This window comes from Elgaria multicarinata, chromosome 4, assembly GCF_023053635.1.
Source record: "Elgaria multicarinata webbii isolate HBS135686 ecotype San Diego chromosome 4, rElgMul1.1.pri, whole genome shotgun sequence".
Classification (NCBI taxonomy): domain Eukaryota; kingdom Metazoa; phylum Chordata; class Lepidosauria; order Squamata; family Anguidae; genus Elgaria; species Elgaria multicarinata.
The window spans coordinates 5,482,699-5,505,492 of NC_086174.1; the positions used below are offsets into that span (position 1 = coordinate 5,482,699).

Below are 22,794 nucleotides of genomic sequence, written 5' to 3' on the forward strand. Positions count from 1 at the left end.
TGTATAAAACAATCTGTCTTGTACTGTAACGTGTTTCATACAGTCATGTGCTCTTTAGCATTGGCTGGTTTTCTTTTTTTGCAACTCTCCACGACCGCCACTGCCAAATTTGCAACCTGAATTTGGCAGTGCAGCAGAAAGAAAGGGCCGTTTTTAAAGAAAATCACCCCTTTTGGGCTACTGTGCTTCCAAATTTTGTAGCAGATTTGGCCACGGAGGTCAGGGGGATGCAGCCTTCAGTGGTTTTCTGGCCCCCGGGCCCCTGGAGGTCTAAGGAGAGCAAAAAGTCTTCATGATGGAGTAAGGAGCAAAGGGGAAAAGGAAGGAAGGAAGGATTTCTATGAGCAAATGCCCACTGCCACAAAGGCAGGGCAAGGAAAACTATGAAGGAATTGGGGCACTGTCTCTATTCATCCCCCTCTCCAAACCCTTAAACCTTGAGACCCTCCCATGACACTGTTTGGCAGCAGATCCAGGACAGAGCAAAGGAAGCATTTCTCGCAGTTTAATTTGTGGAACTCACAGCCACATGACGGGGTGACTGCCTCCGGCTGAGATGATTTTAAAAGGGCATGAGACAAATACATGGAGGAGGAGGAGGAGGAGGAGGAGGAGGAGGAGGAGGAGGAGAGGCCCAGCGAGGGTTACCTGTCATGAGGGCTGTACGGAACATCAGGAGGCTGTACGGAACATCAGGAACATCAAGGGGTTGGACTCGATGGCCTTGTAGGCCCCTTCCTATGGGGGACAATCCTCCCAAGCGTGGTGGTTCTGATGTCAGTGGGGTGGTGAATCTGGTCCAGGTTCCAGTCAGAACTCTAAAGGAGCTCTCCAAGGTTGGATAGCTCCTTTAGAGTTCTGACTGGTTTGGGATGAAACCCAGAGCGGATTCACCACCCCACTGACATCAGAACCACCAGCCTACACTGCTTCTGAGTCCTGCTGTGGGCATCTGTTTGCCCGCTGTTGGAACTGGAATGCTGAACGAGACGGACTTTTGCTCTGCCCCAGCGGGGATCTCTTGACGTTCTTCCGCTTGCTTCAGGATCTCCAAACAGCAAGCGATAACTTGAGCAGACCCGGGGCCAAGGAGAGGAAGCCCGCACATGCCACCTAACGGCCTGTCCGAACTGAGCAATCGCTCGAGGTGGCAGCGCAGCAGCGTGTGACTTGAGCGGCATGCCCCCAGGGTGCCTTGCAATGCCACGGAAGGTCATGAGGCCCAGCCCTTGGCCTGACCCGTGTTGCGCCCCAGCACAGCAAGGGGTTCTAGGATCACCCTGACACCTGGACCTCAGGTCTTGAATGCAGCCTGGGCTACAAAAATGGCCGTGACTCCTGAGCCAGTGTGGTGTAGTGGCTAGAGTGTCAGATTGGGAGTCGGGAGATCCGGGTTCTAGCCCCCACTTGACCATGGAAACCCACTGGGTGGCTTTGGGCCAGTCACGGACTCTCAGCCCAACCTACCTCACAGGGTTGTTGTTGTGAGGATAACATGGAGAGGAGGAGGATTATGTATGCCGACTTGGGTTCCTTGGAGGAAAAATGGCGGGATATAAATACAATCAATCAATCAATGAAAGACGTCGGCAGACAACGTGATTTTTTTTTTTTACTTCTGCGTGTGTGTGTGTGTGTGTGTTTTTAAAGTAATTGGCATTCATGCTCCTCCTCCAACCAAATTAATTTTCCTTTCTTAACAGTGCAACAACACACACAAAAAGGCCTTGCACCATATTGAAATGAAGACGAAAATGGGACCCCCCACACACACAGGGTGCGTGTTTATTGTAAGAACCATCAAGCCACAATTCAGAAACAACACACACACACCCCAAAAAAGACAACAACAGCAGCCCAGGGATATTCACAAGCATACACAGAGAGAGGAATTTTACTTGAATGTTGCTGTTTACAGCCTTTCTCTCCCCCCCCCCCAGCTTCCTGAAAAAGGGCTTTCCAAGTTTGAAGCCCATTTGGTAGGAAGTACCGTGTGTGTGTGTGTGCGTCTGTGTGTGTGTGTGTGTTGAGATTCCACAGGAGTGCAGAAAAAAGTGTTTAAAAAAGGGCAGAATTTGCCTCCCTTGCTGGTTCCATTTGAAAGTCAAGTTTCTGGCCCCTCTGACTGCAAAGATAACAGCTGCTGCAATCTCAGAAGCCGGAGAGGCGGCTGCATAAGATCCCCCCACAAATCAGGGTCCTGGCCGTGCCCCTCCCCGCACACAGTAAATTATCTCAGATAAGCAATTGTGCAAATGTGTGCGAAAAATCTTGCAAGTGGTGCAAACCTGCACAGTTTCTCTTCTTTTGCAGAACTCAAGTTGCAGAATTCCATTTTCCTTGGTGCAGATTTTTCGGGTTTCGGTGTGTGCATGTGTGTGTGTGTGGTTTGTTTTTTTTAGCGTGGAGTACACACAGCTCTGGGTATTTCTTTGTGGTTCTTACAAGAAATAACGTGCCCCGTTTGTGAGGATCCTCATTTTCCATCTTCATCCGTATCGGTAACCCTGCAGCAGATAATTCAGGGATGCATTTGCTTTTTTCGAAGAAGCAGCAATCCTGGAGAGTCATGGGATAGATGTACAAAGCCCCGGAGGCCACTCCAACAGTGACGACGTAGACGGGAATGATTACTCAGAGCAGGTAAGTATCCGGTCCAAGTCGAGAGTTAGGGAGAGGCTCCTGTTTCTCATTTGGGGGTGGGGTGGGGGTGGCGGGGGGAGGCGGAGCACGGCGAGTGGCGGCCCTTGCATCCTTCCACGTCCTGGCGTAACGGGGCCTCCTCTACCGCCACGTAATGGGGGAAGGCAGAAATCCCCACCTCCGCCGGAACAGCCTTCACCCATATGGATTTATTGTCATACAACAGGACTCTTGGCAAATACGGAATGGGGAGGAGGAGGGACGATGTACAGAGGGAGGCAGAGAAGCGGAGAAGTTAGAAGAAGACAGGAGGAGCTCCTCAAAACAAGCAAGTTGACACTCTGCTCGCGCCCCTTTGAAAAACGCAGGAGCATGACAAACCTCTGGGTTTTGAACCACCATGCATAGTGATCTCTCATGTCTGTTTATCCCCTGTGCCCACATAACCAGAGCTGTGTGTATCCTACGAGAACTCTTCCATATATATATATATATATTTAAAAACACACACAAATGTTTCTAGTCCTCATTGTTCTGGAGGGAGGGAGACGCTTGAGAACACACGGGCAGTGTCCGGAAAACATTTAGGAGTCGAATGGGGATGTGTGCATGGTCAGCCTTAGCACTGCAGTTCATTGAACAGCCCGTGCAAGAACAGGGGTACAGGGCAGTCGTGCCCCCCCCCTTTAGCTTAATTGAGGAGTACCGCCCTTTCGTTTTCCTACAACATAGGGCTCTTCCCTGCCCTCCAATTTCGATCATCCTGTTGCTTTAATCTCTGCTCCACCTCCAAAGAACCCTTGCCAAAGAATTACATTTTTCCCTCCCCTGCAAGCACTTGGAAGTGGCATAGTTAACAACCCAACCAAATAAAGGCATATCGATTTGGTTTAAGGCGCAGGATGCGTTCTGAACGCACAGGCCCCTAAATGGCGCTTTTGGTATGGAACACACAGCCCTGCTTATGGCACAAGAGTATACAGGTTTTTTTCTACACCCCTTCCTCACCCCACCCACCCACCGCCACGCCAATACAAAATTGCATGCTCCTCTTCCCCGGGAATGAATGCATCTATCATCACGTAGCGCTGCGGCAGATTGGTTCGTAATAGGAGCATCCCATCCAATGCCTTCAGTGTGAGATTCTATGGGGCGGCATATAAAGGACCACACCATGGCTTGGCCACAATAGGCTTGTAGGCCTGAACACCTGGAGGTGGGCCTCTTTGCTCCGTGTATGGATGCTGTGGCTCTCAGGTGTAGCTGAACGGTTGGTTTAACCCACGTTCTATCACTGCGTCCGTGATCCTGAACCTCAGAGCCCGGCTACGGTCCCCATGTGGAAATAGGTCCACCTCCTTGACCTGCGGACTTTCCCCAGGTTGGAGAAGGCCATGCTAGAGTCTTCCTGTTGAGAATTCCCATCGCTCCCACGCCAGGGATCAGAGAACTCACACACTTGGGTGCAAGCACACTCAATCACACTCCGCAAGGGTGACCGTTCTCTGCCTTACTCCACCCTCTGACCTCTCTGGGCTAAAACTCAAGGACCATTTGCCTCCGCCCCCAACGCACTGACCGTCTCAGCCTGGAGGTTGAGACCTTCCTCGAGGACCTCCCGTTGGGGAGCCCTGGTCATCAGATGGGACTTTTCAGTGGTGGCCCCCACCAGCTTCCAAAGGCATTCCCCAGGGAGGCTCTCCTGGTGCTGACTTGATTATCTTTTTGCCCTAAACAATTCTTAGGGTAGGCACGTTTAGGCAGAAAAAAGCCCTCCGTCTCCCAGTGTGGCTGGCTGGGGAATGTTGAGAGACATAGGACTTTCCTCTCTGTCTCTCAACATGCATAGGATCGCACCTTTAGACACTACTCCGTCTGTTACTAGGATCTCAGTTTGTGCTCATGTTCTTTTTCACCCTCATCTACCACACGTGCCTGGCCGTGGCATTAGCCTTTCAGTCAGGCTGGGCGGTTGCTCAGCCTCCTTCTCTGACGCCCTGGGTGAGATACCTTCCTCTGAGACCACCACCCTGTGCTGGAGGAGCCTGGGGTGGGCAGTCACGCTGGCATCGGGGGGTTCCGTGTGGTCTTCACGCTCTGCAGTCTCAGGCTCGTCATCTGAAGAGTCAGCCTGGCCTGGATCTAGCTCAGGCACGAGAGATGGAGATAGCCCAGCCCAAGCAGGCCCTCTGAGGTGGTCTGTGGCTGGTTGCCTTCTTCCTCTCTGTTCCCTAGTGGGCTTTAGTCACAGGACAGAGGCATGTTAACAGAAGCAAATGGGACCCATTGCCTTCCAGGAGTCATGGGCTCTCCTTCCCTCAAGGTCTGGGAGGCTGGCAGCCATAGCTCTTGGGTTTCCTGCATCGAGAAGAAGTAGATAGCCTCCAAGGCTGGTCTAGACAGGTTCCAAGGCCTCCAGCTCTATGACCCTGTGAAGGCAGCCAGGGGCAGCTTCTTCCCTTGCACGTAGGACTGTGACAACCCCCCCTCCAACTTTCTCTGGGAGGCTTCGGGATCCTCAGCACGTGGTATAGCCTCTCCCCTGTGGCACAGGCTCTCACTCGGATGTCCAGGCTCGCGGAGGCTTCCACGAGGCTGGGCTCGCTCTGAACATCCTGGGCCAAGCAAGCGGTTGGGCAGTCCCCTGCCCAACTTTGTGGTTCTGTGGCCCTTGCAGGCAGTCTCACCGTGACTGCAGGCGGTAACTGAGGTGGTCTTCTGCGAAGGTGCCACCAGATTGCTTCACTGTAGGCCTAGTTTAGTCGATAGTTTCTTGATGGGCTTATCCCAGGAGCCCTCCCCCCCCCCGCCCGGGGACACACACAACACATTTACAGTTTTCACAGTATCTCATGGGCACTCTCACAAGATGGCTGCCACGGCGGGGTCTTGCGTATTCGTAATATCACGACCGCGGTGGCCTTGGCCAGTCACAAAACATTCATTTCACGGAAGGCACAAAAGTGGACAGGCTGAAAGGGAAGTCAGTTGCCCAAGAGCCGAAGCACGGGGGTGTTTTGCGTTCTGAGCCCCACAGCATGAAGCCGCTCTTTTGAACCTGGGCAAAGCGGACGCCGAGAGATGCGTCCTCAAGCGCACTGGGGCCCAAGGCTCGTCACAAGCTGCCCCGATGGGTTTGCTGATCAGCGAGGGCCGAGGCGTCGTTGCGTGAGCCAGCCTTCAGCACGAAGCGGGGGAAGCGGAAGCGTCGGCTCGTGTCCCCGTTGGAGGGTGGGCGTCTCAATGCCTTGAGAGGCCCGTCTGGTTCATGGTCCCCACTGAGGCTGGATTGTTCTCCCCTTTGTTCTCCATAGAAGTGAGCAGGAGAAAGACACCCGAGCCCACAAGTAGATGGAGCAATGTAAGAGCCTTACGTTACGTTGTGCATGTCCCCCCTCGGGTGTTTTTAAAATGGGGAAGATTACTTTTCAACACTACACCAGTGTGGTGTAGTGGCTAAAGTGTCGGAGTGGGAGCCGGGAGATCCGGGTTCTAGTCCCCACTAGGTGACTCTGGGCCAGTCACAGACTCTCAGCCCAGCCTTCCTCACAGGGTTGTTGTTGTGAGGATAACGTGGGAGAGGAGGAGGATTATGTACGCTGCCTTGGATCCAAGGTTGGGATATAAATGTAATAAATAAAAAAATAAAAATAAACATTTAGTTAATAAAACAAGGAATGTCTGGACTGGGGCGATAGTTCCCCATCTAAAACCTTATTCTCTGACCTGAGATTTGGAATGGGGGTGAGTGTGCTCAGGAAACCTGAATACAGGGGCTCAATCCTGTGCATGTTTACACAGGGGGGAAAAGTCCTACATGGCTGGCTGGGGAATGCTGGGGGTTGTAGGAATTATTATTATTATTATTATTATTATTATTAAATTTATTACTTACCCGCCTCTCCATTCTGATCGAATATAAAATACCTAAAACTGAATTAAAACGTAATATACATTGTTAAAAATATCCTAAAATAATTTTACAAACATCCTAAAATTCCACTGGATATGGAATGGATCAGTCTTAATAGCTTTCTTAAATGCTGATAGACTGTTAAGTTGACGAGTCATTATTATTATTATTATTATTATTATTATTATTATTATTATTATTAAATTTATTACTTACCCGCCTCTCCATTCTGATCGAATATAAAATACCTAAAACTGAACTAAAATGTAATATACATTGTTAAAAACATCCTAAAATCATTTTACAAACATCCTAAAATTCCACTGGATATGGAATGGATCAGTCTTAATACCTTTCTTAAATGCTGATAGACTGTTAAGTTGACGAGTCTCTATTATTATTATTATTATTATTATTATTATTATTAAATTTATTACTTACCTGCTTCTCCATTCTGATCGAATATAAAATACCTAAAACTGAATTAAAATGTAATATACATTGTTAAAAACATCCTAAAATAATTTTACAAACATCCTAAAATTCCACTGGATATGGAATGGATCAATCTTAATAGCTTTCTTAAATGCTGATAGACTGTTAAGTTGACGAGTCTCTATTATTATTATTATTATTATTATTATTATTATTATTATTATTATTATTATTATTATTTCGTCTTACCTGCCTTTCCCTCTGGATTGAGGTGCAGGAACAACATTGAATGCAAAAATATATAAAATACATAAAACTGATTAAAAACATAAAACTGATAGGTTATTAAAATCTCAAAATCTTTTAAGACGTCTTCAACATCCAACTGGGTAGGCTTGCCGGAAGAGATCCGTCTTTATGGCTTTTTTTAAATTCAGAAAGACTGTTAAGCTGGCAGCAATCTCCCGGCAGGCCGTTCCAAGATTGCACCCTTTATGACACTCCTTACTGATGATCTCTCCTCTCTACTCAAAATTGTGAATGCCAAGAAAGTCAGTGTGGTGTAGTGGCTAGAGTGTCGGACTGGGAGTCGGGAGGTCCGGGTTCTAGCCCCCACTCGGCCATGGAACCCCACTGGGTGACTTTGGGCCAGTCACAGGCTCTCGGACCAGCCTACCTCACAGGGTTGTTGTTGTGAGGATAACATGGAGAGGAGGAAGGTTATGTACGCCACCTTGGGTTCCTTGGAGGAAAAAAGGTGGGATATAAATGCAATAATAATAATAATAATAATAATAATAATAATAATAATAATAATAATAATAATAGCAGCCAAGAAAGTCAGCTGTCGATTCCCCTAAGGGGTGAAACTATGGATCTCTTTTACAGAAAGAGGGGATTGGGCAGTTATGTTTTTCCCAGCGCTCTGTCTAGATTTCTCAACCCCTATCCCACACGGGCATCCGACACGAAGGACAGTCGAAGGGCGATAGAACAATTTATCGCAGAACTCCGTTGCATCCTGATTGCACTGCTGTAGCACACAGTATTCGGGGTGGTCTCTGAAGACAATTCCAGATGATTGTGGATTGTGCTGGTACCGGATGCCCCATTGTTTGTAGGGGGCTGAGTGATCAGGACAGACCCTACGTATTCTGTACTAGTGGTGCTGGTTGTCAGCGTGCGCCCAGGCCCATTTCAAAGTGCCGGTCGTTCATTACCTAGGGACCAGGTTATTTGAAGGCCCATCATTCGTTCATTTATTTATTTATTTATTTATTTATTTATTTATTTATTTATTACATTTCTATACTGCCCCATAGCCGAAGCTCTCTGGGCGATTTACAGAAGATTAAAACGTTAACCGTTTAAAAATCGATATACAAAATTTAAAACCATAAAAACGGACAACATGCAAAGACGACATCCATTTAAAAACAACTTTGAACTCTCAGCCGGACCTAAAGATAGATCTGGGGTCAATTAAAGCTCAGCATATGCTGTTAAATGCCTGGGAGGAGAGACCCTAAGTCTTGACCTGGTGCTGAAAAGATAGCAATGTTGGTGCCAGGCGGGCCTCATCGGGGAGATCATTCCATAATTGGGGGGCCACCACTGAGAAGGCCCTCTCCCTTGTTGCCATCAGAGTAAGCACCCAGAGGAAGACCTTAGATCTACACCCGATTGTGCCTGTCCAGTCATTAAGACAGGCTTCTGAGACCCTGTTCACGGGCCTGTCAGTGAAGTTCATCAACCTGGAGGGTGCAACAGACATGGCCTTCTTGCTGGTGACCCCCTCACTGTGGAACTTACAGAAAATTCATTTAGCCTTTTCACTGTGTGATTTTAAAACAGGCTTCAAAGACCTGGTTGTTTATATCTGCTTTCCCTAATTCATTTGATGCGACCCAGGCTTTTACTTTTTTTTTTTTAAATGCTGCTGTTAATAATTTAAGATTGGTTTTAAATATTATTGTTGATTTTGATTATAGATTTTTTGAACAATGATTTTAATGTGTAAACTTCCTTGGGAGTGCTGTATGCCCCTTAAAGGTGCTATATAAATACATAAAATGAAATTTAAAATAATAAACCCAACTGAACTGTTCCATAGTTTGAGATAGTATTTTGTCCTCTTAAGATCTTTACGAATGTAAAGATAGTTTCAAATTAATATAGTATGTTGGACCTTGGCATAGTTAATTTAAGGGATGTTAAGTGTCATACATTGTCATGCAGGTTCCAGCTCGCACATGCATGTCTGGACTTCACAAATTTGACAAATTGTGTTTTGTTTTTGGACTAAGCAGAAGCTGCTTATTTTTGTCTTCATTAGGTGTATTGTTGCATTTTTATAAAATTCATCACAAAACTTCTAGGAATGACATAGTGCTAATTGGTTAATCCATGTAACCAAACACACTTGGATATGTGTTTGATTACATAGTTTAACCAATTAGCACTCTGGGAGACTTTGTTTTGCAATGTACACAAAACTATTGAAATTCTAAGGAGGAAGATTGATGTGTGGAAGCTAAGCAAAACTAACTGGTAGAAATGGTCTTAAAACCAATTAGTGCACAACATGGGTCCGCTTAAATCCCCTCTTCCCCCCCCTTTCTTTCTTTTTACAAGGGTTGCTATAAACATTAGCCCACCATTTTGGAGGGCGAGGAGAGAATGAGCAGTTTGAGTAGCATTACAGTGAAAAAGGCAACATGTCTCTGTGTGGCCGATGTCCTTGAAAGGTGTTTGTAAGAGCCGGTGTTAACAGTCCCATGGTCCTGGTCCTCATTGATATGGTTAGAACATGACAGCTCAAAAGCGTTCCCTTCGCTGTGTTACGTGGGGGGGGGGGGGACACGCTACTCTCGTGATCACCGGGAGAAATGTCAGGGTGCTTTTTGTCCCAGCTTTGGAGCTGGGATTCAAACCATTCTCCAAGTTCTTTATTTGGGCACATCCCTTTAAAACTGCCTTTTAATTATCCAGGACCCTTGTACATTTTATTAAGATGCATACTCTTGGCAAGAGGATTTTCTGAATGACATCCCTCCAAATTTTGGATGGCTGTCTATCACCAGCCACCATTTCCAGATCTCCTGTTCTTCACCCTCTCTCCTTAAAAAAGAGTGTTCGATAGCAACCCCGTGTTTTCTGCTAGAGAAGACCAAGCGAGGCACCCATTTTCTTGACTGTACCACTCACTGCCCTGCCTGGTGTTGGACCGGGTCAGGAGAGGACCTGGTTTCCGTGCATGGCCATGAAACTCCACTTCGATTAATCACTGTCCAGATCCACACCAACCAGGATATAGCGCTATGGAAGCGGTATATGGTATGTATCTTATAGGCCCCAACAGTTGTCAGTGCACGTCAATAACGCTATAAAGCAGTCGTGTGGCTCCTGCCTTTTAGATACCTCTTTCATACTGCTTTCATAGTGGAATATCCTGCTAGGTGTGGATCTGGGCACTATCTTCCAGCCCCACAAGCTACCTACAGAAAGAGGCAACCAAAATGAACCAGAGGGAGTTAGAGCACCTTCCCCATAAAGAAAAGTTTATTCCTTGACCAGGTGACGAGGTCCATTTTGCATCCCTGGGCGTTTAGAAAACGGCACATTTAGGGTCACTTTCATTCTGTTCGCCCACTTGCAGAATCTCCTGTTTCTACTTGCAGAATGCGGCGTTCCTTTAAGAAGAATTTGGAATGGGTGGGTGGGAGGAAGAGGTCAGAATTCGTAGGAGCGTTCCTATAGGTAGGTGGGTGATGTTGCGTTCCCATAATTTTCTGACGAACCCAAAACCCACCAGGTTCCGGGCTCCCTTGGACTGCCTGCCTTCCTTTCAGCATTTTTTTATTTTTTAAAAAATATATCTTTTAAAGCAGGAGTGCCGAACCTCAAGTCCAGGGCCTAAATCCATCTCTCCTGGGGGTGTCCCTGTTTCCATGGCCACTTCCCCAGCTTTTGTGTCATCCCCCCCCCCCAAAAAAAGGTCGAAATGCCTTCGTTCCTAAGCCGTAGTTCCTGCCACTAAGAGCTTTAAGTTAAAACATGTTTGCATTTGGGGGGTATTTTAGCCTCGCCCCCTTTTCGCCTATGGCCCCGCTCACCCCAGGGAAGGCGGCCCCCGAGAGGTCCCCGAAACGGAATGTGGAAGAGGTTGAACACCCCTGTTTTAAAGACCCGGTTTCCTCCACGCGCCCCCTTCTCACTCCCCATTTCCCCTCCACCCCATGCCTGCTCCAGCATGTGCTATCATCTTTTGAAACGAGACTCTTTGCCCCTCTCTGGCCGTTGAATGAAAACGTCGCCTGTTCCCCCCCCCTCCCCAAAACCTGGACTGTTGTGCAAGACGACGGCTTCTACTGCTGCTTCTAAAGTTGGATGAACTGAACGTTTGAAATGCTAATGAGATGATTCCCCTCCTCACCCCTTCCCCACCCCTCTCCGCCACCCCTTCCCTTCCCTTCCCTTCCTTTTCCCCTTCTCCGCTTGTGCAGGATGACAGCACTAGCCATAGCGACCACCAAGACCCTATCTCACTAGCCGTGGAGATGGCTGCAGTAAACCACACCATCCTGGCTTTGGCCCGCCAAGGAACCAACGAGATCAAAACAGAGGCCCTGGACGACGACTGATGAAGCGACAGAGGGGGGGAGGGGCTCCCAATCCGAGAAAGTAACTTAGTTTTAGACGTAGCACCTTAGCAGCCTTTCCCCCGGTCCCCTAATATGTGTTCTTCTTACAGTATAACTTTGCAGTCTCTTGTACGTCAAGTTCGCCGTTTAGGGTCTTGTCCTGTGAAGATGGCATGGTGCCCTCTGAGTCTGCGTGTAAACGCTCAGTATTAACTCCCCGTCAAATAATTAACCAAACCAACTGACCTCCCTCTCCCAGCGCTGCGCCCCGTCCCCCCCGTCCCCTCCCACGCCCCCAGCTAGATGAAAACCTTTGCTGCTGTGTCTTTCGCATTCCATCAACGTGCTTCCAGGTGTTGTGGTAGGCGGCAGCCCGCAATTCCAAGCCTTAGGCTAAATCTGTGGTTTTTTTTAAAAAAACAAACCCCCAGCTCACACCGCACCCTTGGATTCCTGCTCCAACTGCCGGCCTTAACGCTTCCCCCCCCCCCCCCGTTCCGAGACCGAAAGAAGACGAACGGAGGTAGCGGGTCTCCAAGGATGTTAGAGCTGCCGTACTGGGCTGGCGGAGAAGGACGAGGATCACGCTTGGTTGTGTTCCAACGTCTGGTTGCCAGGTGCCTCTCTTGGCCATAAAGTGACAGGTTCCGTCCCGTTTTTCTTTGTGATCGGTGCTGTTGTCGGGAATACGGGGAGGGTGTCCGCCATCTTGGTTCCGTTGGTGCCCACTGCTCAAGATATACAACCCAGCCTTTCTCTTTCCTTTGCAAGCAGTGTGATGTGAGACATAAACGATTTTATTTTTTTTAAGGTGAAGTCTCCTGTGTGAGCCCAAAGTTGCCCTCCAACAGTAAAGGGTGTCACAAAAATCCTCAGCCGTGGCTCCGCTTCCTTCCACTGGGCTTCCATTGGCACTGAGGTGGTTGGCGAGAGATTCTTCTGCAGTAGGCTGTGATTGGATCAATCACAGGGCGCTCCTATACGCATCTACTGAGAAGTAAGCCGTACTGAGTTCAGTGGGACTTACACCCAGGTAAGTGTGTGTAGGATTTCTGCCTCACCCAACGCTGAGACCTACCCTCAGGTTAGGTATGTCTAAGACGGTGTCTCATGCAGAAAGATGGGCGTGGGCTTGTGGAGTGGGCTGGAGGGTGGGATGTTCTCTCTTTTTCTCTCAGGCTGTGTTCAGACAACACAATAATCAATGGTGGGTTAATAGTCAACTCCACGGTTGATTTTCGAGGGGGTGCTCCCCACATGGCATGATTATAATCAACCATGGTGTGGATTAAGGGCAGTGTCAAGTTGACGGTTAGTCAATGGTGTATTTGATGGACACATCCCCCACCCTATCTCCCCCCTCAGTCCTCCCACTGCTATATCCCATCAGCCATTGCAAGTTCTGCTGGGTAGACCAGAGTGGTGGCAGCCGCCACTTTGGCTGCTCTTGCGAGGGGACTCTGCACTCACCGAAAATAACCAACTACGTGCGATGAAATAGCCAACGGTGCCCAACAGACGACACGATAACCCACGGTTGTTCAAATAATCAACCCTGCACAGCGTTGTTATTTGTGTTGGTTATTTTGGCCGAATAACCAACCGTGGCGTGGAAAAGTCCCAATACATGACACAATAACCCACCGTTGACTATTTAACCCACCGTTGGTTATCGTGTTGTCCGAACACAGTCTCCGTGTGCACGTTTTCTGGTGAAAAGTGAGAAGTGGACCCCCTGCAGTTTTAATTCAACCTCGGTTGTCGGAAATGTGGGAAATCGCTTGAAAGATTGGTGTAACCTTTTATCTCTTCCCCTCCCTCCCTCAAGAATGCAATGCTCTTGGGGAAAATTTTAATAATTGTCTCCCAGATGATTCTCCCCTCTCCAAGAGTTATGGGAAACACTGTGTGTGTGTGTGTGTGTGTTTGCTCGTACCAACAGAACTGTTCCCGTTAGCGTCAATACGTGGACATCAGAGGGCGTGCCGGCTACTGTGTGACTTCCCTATGTATTTGGTTCCCTGTGGCATCACATCCGGAAGTGCTCTCTCCCTCTCCCTCTCTCTCTTGAGAAAACTAGGTGCACGTTCTTATCGGTCTCTTCCTTTGTTCTGCTTCTTGGTCAGGAGCCGGAAAGCTGTACCCGTCTTGGCAGGTTCAATAATCATTGGAAGCCATATTTAAGCAGGAAACTGGATGTTGCCGTGAGCTGTTTTCAGTGAGCTGTTTACGTCCCTTCGCTAACGTTAGCCGGCCTCCTTGAGGTTGGGTTCAGGCAAGGTTGGCTATCCAGCTAAACGGTGTTCGGTGGCGAAACACTGATGAGGGTATGCGAAGCGAATCCACTTCTAAATCGCAAAAAACGAATTGAGGTTTTCTTTCGTTTTCTCTCGATCATATGTAGCACTTTGGTTACTTTGTTTCTTAAATAAAGAAAGATATATTTATATTTGTATTTGATAATTTCTTTTTGGAAAAATAACCAGAGAAGTCGGAAATTCAATACTGTAGACTCACGTTGAAAGGGCCATCCCGTAATACGCTTTGGGCACGATCCATTGGGAACATCTCTGCTGAAAATGCACTGTTGAGGGTGGGTGCGTACACCACCTGGCACGGCTTGTGCCCCGGCTTCGTGGAAATGAATTGGCTTCATACAAGAGCTCTGCCCTTGCTAGGAGCATTGCTGGCAGCTTGTACATAGTGTGTGTGTGTGTGTGTGTGTGTGTGTGTGTGTGTGTGTGTATTTGCTCTTAGTTGTGCACTTTTGAACTCCCCATTCACATCGGTGGAACTTACACAGAATATATTCCCAGCGGATTGTGCACCATGTCTTTCAGCCTCTGAGTGCTGAGCTGCATGAGTGCTTGTTGCGCCTAAGTGCATAAACTCATATCCTGGCCGCCTCTCTCAAAACATTCCCTGGGGACTGAAGCGCCCCAAATATAGAGCTGAATTGCGGCCAGGCCCTGCTCATTCCTTTGAGGCGTCGTGTGGTGGAAGGGACGGTGGCTTGGAAACTTTGCTGTGTTGAAAAGGCTGAGAGGATGCAAGACGGACACGTGAAAGGGCAGGAAGGCCTCGGACTTGGTTCGCCCGCGCTTGCGTGCCAGCCCTGCGTCAGATGGTTTGGCCATTCCGGAATGTTCTCCCTGCAGCCATTTTCTCTCCATTTCCCTGCATGCATCTTGCTAGAGTGCTCTGAGGGAGCAAAACACCTGCAGAAAGAGAGGGGGGGAGTTTTCAGCGAACGCTCTCCTAGAGTGGTCCAGTTATCCCAGGGGTGTCCGTGGCCCAGTTACAGCAGGTACATTTACCTCAGGTTCTTCTTCTAACCATCCATTGTTGGATGGTTTCCCAGTGTTTGTACGTCTCCCGCCCACCCAACCCAGTTTTAGAAAGGTCAACTGTTTTTCCAAAGGCGGAGTAGCTGGCAGGAAGAGCTTTAAATTAAAAATAAATAAATAGGCTGGCGTTTTGGCCCCACCCTTTTCCCCTTGGGCCCCGCCCACAGCTGCATCTTTGAAATAGGACTCAGCCCTCTGGGTAAAAGAGGCTCAGTGGCTCTGGGTCCCAGCTTAGCTAGGGCACCATCGCATCGCATAACGTGGTGGACGCTTATTCTTCTGAGTGTGCGGCTGAGATTTGGCTTAGAGTGGTCCCTTGGGAAACGGCCCAGTACAAATGGATGTTTAAACAGGTGTCATCGCATGTGCAGCTCACAAAGATGCATCCCATGTTTTGGAAGCCGCCATCGAGCAGGTCCGTCTCGGCCAGTTTCAAGGGGGTTCCACGGGGGTCCACAGCAGATTGCTTGAACCTGGTCGCTGCTTCTTAGAATCATAGAATAGCAGTGTTGGAAGGGACCTACAAGGCCATCGAGTCCAACCCCCTGCTCAAGGCAGGAATCCACCCTAAAGCATCCCTGACAGAGGGTTGTCCAGCTGCCTCTTGAAGGCCTCTAGTGTGGGAGAGCCCACCACCTCCCTAGGTAACTGATTCCATTGTCGTACCGCTCTAACAGTCAGGAAGTTTTTCCTGATGTCCAGCTGGAATCTGGCTTCCTTTAACTTGAGCCCGTTCTTCCGTGTCCTGCACTCTGGGAGGATCGAGAAGAGATCCTGGCCCTCCTCTGTGTGACAACCTTTTAAGTATTTGAAGAGTGCTCTCATGTCTCCCCTCAATCTTCTCTTCTCCAGGCTAAACATGCCCAGTTCTTTCAGTCTCTCTTCCTAGGGCTTTGTTTCCAGACCCCTGATCATCCTGGTTGCCCTCCTCTGAACACGCTCCAGCTTGTCTGTGTCCTTCTTGAATTGTGGAGCCCAGAACTGGACGCAGTACTCTAGATGAGGCCTAACGAGGGCCGAATAGAGAGGAATCAGTACCTCACGTGATTTGGAAGCTATACTTCCATTAATGCAGCCCAAAATAGCATTGGCCTTTCTTGCAGCCATATCGCACTGTTGGCTCATATTCAGCTTGTGATCTACAACAATTCCAAGATCCTTCTCGTTTGTAGTATTGCTGAGCCCAGTATCCCCCATCTTGTAACTGTGCCTTTGGTTTCTATTTCCTAGATGTAGAATTTGGCCTTTATCCCTATTAAATTTCATCCTGTTGTTTTCAGCCCAGCACTCCAGCCTATCAAGATCCCTTTGAAGTTTGTTTCTGTCTTCCAGGGTATTAGCTATCCCACCCAATTGTGTGTCATCTGCCAATTTGATCAGCGTTCCCTGCACCACCTCATCGTCCAAGTCATTAATAAAAATGCCGAAGAGCACTGGGCCCAGGATGGAGCCCTGCGGTACCTTCTTCTCGCCTGCGCTCTCACTGCATCGCATGACGCAGAGCCAGGGGGCTTTACTGTAGGAAGGTTGAGAAGCTGCCATCCATTGGGGTTAATAGCCGTCCACATCCTCCCCAACCCACCAAAGTGTAGTAAGGAAGCGTGTAGCCGGACTGTCGGGGTCTTCCCACACCCTTCCTCCATGCCGCTTTGTGATCAGCTCTCTCTCTGGTCCAGCCTCCTGAAACCTGGTGCCCTCTCAGCGTGTTGGGTTATATCCCTCCCATGGAGATGAAGGGAGTTGTATCCCAACACACCTGGAAGGCGCCAGGCTGGAGAAGGCCGCTGTAGGTGCTTGACGTGCGACTGGTGAAGGGCCAGGGGGATGCGGGACTCCAGCACCTGCTTCTCCCTTGCCTCCCTCCTCCGAGAGAGAAAAGGCTGCTCACCCAGGTGCCCTGCTGGCAGTTCAGAACAAGGATGGAGGGGAGCCCATCTCCCTTCGTCAGATTTCCAGGTAAGCAGAGGCGGAGACCCACCCATGTGGAGGGAGTGGCAGAGGCAGGGCCTTGCTGCAGTCAGGGCGGAGTGTGCCTAGCCCCACCTTCCCCGACCTGGTGCCCTCCAGATGTGTTGGGTTACAGTGCCCATAATTCCCAGTCAAACTAGCCTTTGGCTTTGGCGTTCCTTTCATTTTTCCATGGGCTGCCCATGAAATGCTTCAGCTTCCAGGGCGGTTACAGAGTGGCCAAAAGGGCAGCCCGCGGGCGGGCGGCATGGCGAACCCAGTTTGTCTTGGTGATATTTGTTCCAGCTCGGTCAGGTACCAAAGAGTTGTCGTCTTGTGTATCCAGCAAATATGGTGGGAAGATTTGAACGGGCTTTAGGCATGTAGGCACAGGGGTCAGAGGTAGTTTCCTGTTCTCTATATCAGCAAAGAATGGGTTGGGTGGGAGGCTGCAAAGGGAGGACTTGATTGCATCTCTAGAAGTCATAGAGCAGCTTGGCTTCGTTTATTCAAAGAACACGGGTACTTGGAACCTGGGTGGTCTGGTTACACCAAGCTCTCGCTGCCACCATTTTGGAATACTTTTCATTTTATGTGACTGCAGCTTCTGGCTTTGCGCTTGGTGGCGGATGAATGGTTGATGGTTTCTCTTCCGCCGTTAGGCTCCTCTGGTGCCTTGGGATAATGGCGACCCCCAAGATGACCTCTTCCTGCCTTTCCAAATTGCCTTTGCCGTCCTTATGGTCCTACAAGAGATTTTGAACCTGCGTTTCCTGCATGGATGATTGGGCCTCCGACCTAATGAAATGTCTGAGGCTTTGGGGAAGTCATGCAAGATCTTATCCATCCCATAAGGAAGAACCACCACATCTGAATCATCTCCAGCGATTTGATCTGTAAAGCAACCTTAAGCCACAGGTGACCTCTCAGCTTGTGGCCCACTGGGGGCCTGTCTGGATTGCATAATTTCTAGCGGGTGGGTGGGTGGATTGTCTTAGTTCTACGAAATCACTGTGACGTTGCTGCTGGTTCTGCTGTTGCATTGTTGGCCGTTCAAAATGTCCCATTTCGCCCTTCCATCATCTTGGGTTTGGAAGTAGAGTTCTGCTTTGTGACCGTCTTCGTGACTTGAATAATGTTAGCTTTGAGGTGTGGTCTTCCTAGAGCAAATACAGATTGAGTCCCTGGATCCTCCGAAATATTTCATATCAACGTGTCTCCCGGCTTTCCTTATATTGTAGTGGTGACCTTGCTTTTCATTCCGTCTTGCCTTTTGATGGGAGGTGATAGAGAAGTCTAAGCTTACCGGATGATCAAGACGCGTGAGATTTCTGACCATGCATAACTTCCATGTTTGTATTTAGAGAAGGGGCTTCCTACTAAACTAGATTCTCCCCCCCCCTTTTTGCACTCTGTACTATTTACTCTTCTTTTCAGTGATCAGGACTGGAAAGGCAATAACGGTTGGTTTGTGTGTTGTTGACACTGACCCACCTGGCTTCGTCTTGATAAAAGGCTACGCAAGCCACAGCTTCCATCAGTGACGTCAACTTTCTTCAAGTGCTGTTACGGATCTGGGCGTCTGTTTTTCACCTCTTTTGCTGCACTAGCCGGAGTTGCACGCGGATTGGCTTTTGGGGAGATGGTCTCAGCGTAGCTGGTGATTCTTTGTTCTGTTGGGGAGGAGTTAACAGAGGAATCGGCCTTACGCCCATTCAGACCACCAGCCCATCTACTCAGTATACGTCTACACAGACTGGCGTGGCTCTCCAGGATTTCTTTCCCGGCTCTTATCTGGAGATGGTGGGAACTGAATTGAACCTGAGATCTTTTGGATGTCACTGAATGATGGTCCCTTCTCTAAAAGGGCCGGTCTAGTGACGGGAGGGTGTCTAGGGTTGTGCGTTGCCTGGAGTTATGCAATTATAGCTGCACTTTTTGGGCAAGATTCTGGGGCTGGGAAAGGAGGAGGGAGAATGCTGTGGAGATCGGGAGAGCAAGAGAACAGGGAGAGGAACCGAGCATTGTTCAGAACATCAATGCTTCCGCATGTCGCACCTTTTACTGTCTCCTGAGCGTTCCAGCTTCTTTGCTGGTCTGGATCCTCACACGTGCTCTGACACTCGTGTGCACAGGTTGCCCCTTTCATGTGAACGGAGGGAGCCGATCCCAGGTGCCTACATTTCCGCTACCGCCACTGAGGACGTGCGCTGTGCCAGTCTTCATGGACAATCGCTGCTGGATTTGCGGCAAGAGCCATTCTTAGCTGCCATCAGGACCCGGGTATTTGGCCCTCATTCCAGCTAAAGGGACTCACGGCTAACTCCCATTGAAAGCAGCGGAACAAGGCCGACGAGACGAATGGAAGCCTCATGGCTTTCAGTGGGACTTTTGTCTTGACTGACGTTAGCCGAATTTAAGGCCTTGCTCTTCGCAACAACCCAAGGCAAGGGTGGAACCAAGTCATCTTCAACAATAATATTAGTAAAAGTTTTATTAAAGTGCCAGGTGCCTCTTTAATAAAACTTTTACTAATATTATTGTTGAAGATGACTTGGTTCCACCCTTGCCTTTGGCTATTTTTACTCCCCTATGGGGTTTTCCTTGCTTTCGCACTTAGCAACAACCCAACAGTGATTTTGGCTGGTACAATAAACTTTGAACTTGGATCTTCACAATGCTAGTCCCTGTGATTGTTCCCATCTTGCCCAGGCATGCAGAACCCATACAGTTCCTTAGAGCAGTGAACTGGAAGTCTTTTTGTCACGTTTTTACAATTCTAGGATATTTACTCAGGTTTTTAAAAGCACTGTGGCGTGTCCCTGTGGAAAGATAGATGAACCCATCGTCCCCGCTCTTAGTTTGGGTGTCGAGGTTTCCCCCACCCCACCCCCCTACTCTGTGTGCACTGTGATTGATCTCCTACGCCAGTGGTTCTCAACCTTCTTAATGCCATGACCCTTTAATACAGTTCCTCATGTTGTGGTGACCCCCAACCATAAAATTATTTTCATTCTTCTCTACATGATCCATTGTCATGGGATGGTTTGCTAATGAACATAATACATAACAATAGCTTTAATAATACAAAAGATGATACATGACATAGTTCAGTGAATACAATTTCCTAAGACCGTCAGAAATATGTGTTTTCCGATGGTCTTAGGCGACCCCTGTGAAAGGGTCGTTCGACCCCCAAAGGGGTCCCAACCCACAGGTTGAGAACCGCTGTCCTACGCCCTTCATGTTGAATGTCTGGAGGAAACAGGGCAGGATATAAGTAAATGAAATCATGGCCTGGCTTGGGTGTCGATGGGCAAAACTGAGATATCTGGGTCACAGAAGGCCAGCCTTCCCCATCCTGGTGCCCTCTTGAGGTGCTGAACCACACCTGGACTACAGTATCTGAGGTATTGGGCTACAGCTCAGGAGGACGCCTACTTGAGGAAGGCTCCAGTAGAGATTGTAGGCCTCGGCCATCTTGCCACGAAGTGAACGACGGGTTCTATTTTAATTGGCTCCAGTGAGTGCTTGGAGAGTGACCATTAAGCCAGAGCCACACTGAAAACAAAATCAATTTAATTTTTTATTGGAATTATAAACATCCTAGCTATTCATGAGGGGGAAAAACAGTGAAGAGGTAGTTCTGAAATAAACAATGCTTTGCATAAAAATGATTGAATAATAAATGACACAAATATAGTGTCATGAAGGCAATAATAGCAAGCAAGCATAAAACTAATTGTATTAACTAATCAAGGCATAATAGATGGGAAATGAAATAGAAGAGACAACATCTTAAGCCTTAGCTTGGCATAACGCCGTCTTCGGTCTGGCAAATGAAAACCTTTTAAATTCCCAAATAGACAGGGTTCCAATGTCGTACAGCTCTAACAGTCAGGAAGTTTTTCCTGATGTCCAGCTGGAATCTGGCTTCCTTTAACTTGAGCCCGTTATTCCGTTATTCCGTGTCCTGCACTCTGGGAGGATCGAGAAGAGATCCTGGCCCTCCTCTGTCTGACAACCTTTTAAGTATTTGAAGAGTGCTAGCGAGGTACTGGTTCCACTCTATTAGGCCCTGGTTAGGCCTCATCTTGAGTAAGAAGAAACTCCTCTATTCTTCTTGGCTGGCTTGCAGGTTCCCACGCCCCCTCGCAACTTCTGTTGGTGTTGGATCATAAAGCCGTGTCGTTTTACCGAGATCCCACCGGAATCTTTAGAGACCTTTTCTGTGGCTGAGGAAATTCTGAGCATTGTTCTGGGATTCCGGGCAGGACTTTAAAAGCCATTCAAACATTGTCCCATCCTGACTGAAGAACTGTCTTGACTCTAGTTTGTGACGTTTTGGAAAGGGAGGCGCCGGGGAAGAGCTGTCCGACCTCCCTCCAGGCTCGAAAGTGAGATCTTTAGGCCGGGTGGAGGGGGTGGAAACTTCATTTCAATCAGTGGAGGCATTTCCAGTGTCGGTGGGGCGGTGACTTGGCTCCGGCTTTCCGTCAGAACCAGTGAGAACACTAAAGGAGCTCTCCACCACCTTGAATAGCTCCTTTAGAGTTCTGAGTGAATCCTGGAGAGGATTCACTGACCTGCTGACCTTGGAGCCCCCAGCCCCCATTGGTTTTCATAGAATCATAGAATAGCAGAGTTGGAAGGGGCCTACAAGGCCATCGAGTCCAACCCCCTGCTCAATGCAGGAATCCACCCTAAAACAGATGGTTGTCCAGGAACACCCAGGGTTTTCTCATTGGGTGGCCTTGATGGGCTTCCCTGCATTTGCTGAACGCCCTGGGCCGGGACAGTCCCTTCTCTGCAGCGTTTCGTGTTCATTTCTACAAGTGCCTAACGTGATGGGGAGCGGAGGCGCTGGCCTAGCTTGTGTTTTCCTTCTTGGGAGATACTTTCCCTCCCTTGCAAGGTGTCCATTTGCAGGACTTGCAGGGGGAATCCCACAACGCCGCTGCTCAGCTGATACAAGCCAGACGGACGCCGTGGCTGCTTCCTCCTCTGGCGCGCTCTCTCTCTCTCTCTCTTTTCCTCTTGACTTGAATTCTGTTTCGGGAGAACCTCTTAAGAATCGAGCGTCGTTAGACAGATCAGTTCACTCTCTGACTTTTGGGCCGTTGGTGGCAGGGAAGGGGGGGACGTAGCTCATCCAATCCTTCACGGTTGTGTGTTGCTTGCTTGTAGAACCTCCCGACGGGAGGCGGAAAGTCCCCGGCCCAAATCCCTGTTGCAGGAGTCTCCTCTGATGAATCGGGCTTCCCACCCTGTTCTTTCTCAGCCGTTTCATCTCCTCTGCCCAGTGGCCGTTATCCTAAATAGTGGAAGCTTTGCCTTTAGAGTCCCAGACCTGTGCGTTTAATACCACCTGGGGCTTCCTTCCCCAACCCGGTGCTCTCCGGATGGGTTGGGCTACACCACCACCACCACCACCACCCGCATCCTGCAGCACGTTGGTAGAGCCCCAAGTTGGAGAAGGAATTGCTTCTACACAGTGGGCCTGTTCAGACAACACGCCAAGCCAGGGTTAGGCTACGGTGAACCCTTTTGCAGCAAATGGTCAGTGAGCATGTTTAAACCGTGGTTATGTAGCCTCCGGGGTTAGGAATGGTTCACACGACACACTAAGCTGTCACGTTTAGCTCAAAAGGCTTAACTGCCGTGGCTTCGCGCGTCGTCTGAACCGGGTCAGAGGCATTTGCTACCGTGGGGGTCTCAGTTTCATTCTTCATGAGAAGACGCTTCCGACCGGGTTCTTAATCGGGTTTTCCCAAACGCTATTCTTTCATTCGGATTTGTTTTTAGAGGCTTGTCGTCGGGTGGCTGTTAAGTGTGTTGAAGGTGATTTTTTTTTTTTAATTTAATC

General features: G+C 48.8%; 1 protein-coding gene across 10 annotated transcripts in view; it reads left to right on the top strand.

The window, feature by feature from the left end:
• HMBOX1 (homeobox containing 1) overlaps positions 1 to 12,823 on the top strand; it is a 146,833-nt gene extending 134,010 nt beyond the window's left edge. The window contains exons 9-11 of one of the 10 annotated variants that reach the window (XM_063123748.1): positions 2,549 to 2,643; positions 2,870 to 2,971; positions 11,497 to 12,821. In XM_063123748.1, coding sequence (XP_062979818.1) covers positions 2,549 to 2,643; positions 2,870 to 2,971; positions 11,497 to 11,634 — 335 coding nt within the window. In that variant the 3' untranslated portion in view covers positions 11,635 to 12,821. Of the gene's footprint in view, positions 1 to 1,703; positions 1,952 to 2,548; positions 2,644 to 2,869; positions 3,090 to 5,957; positions 6,005 to 11,496 lie in introns of those variants that run through there. The other 9 variants (XM_063123749.1, XM_063123751.1, XM_063123756.1 and 6 more) reach the window with 9 other exon arrangements.
• The last annotated feature ends 9,971 nt before the right edge of the window (positions 12,824 to 22,794 follow it).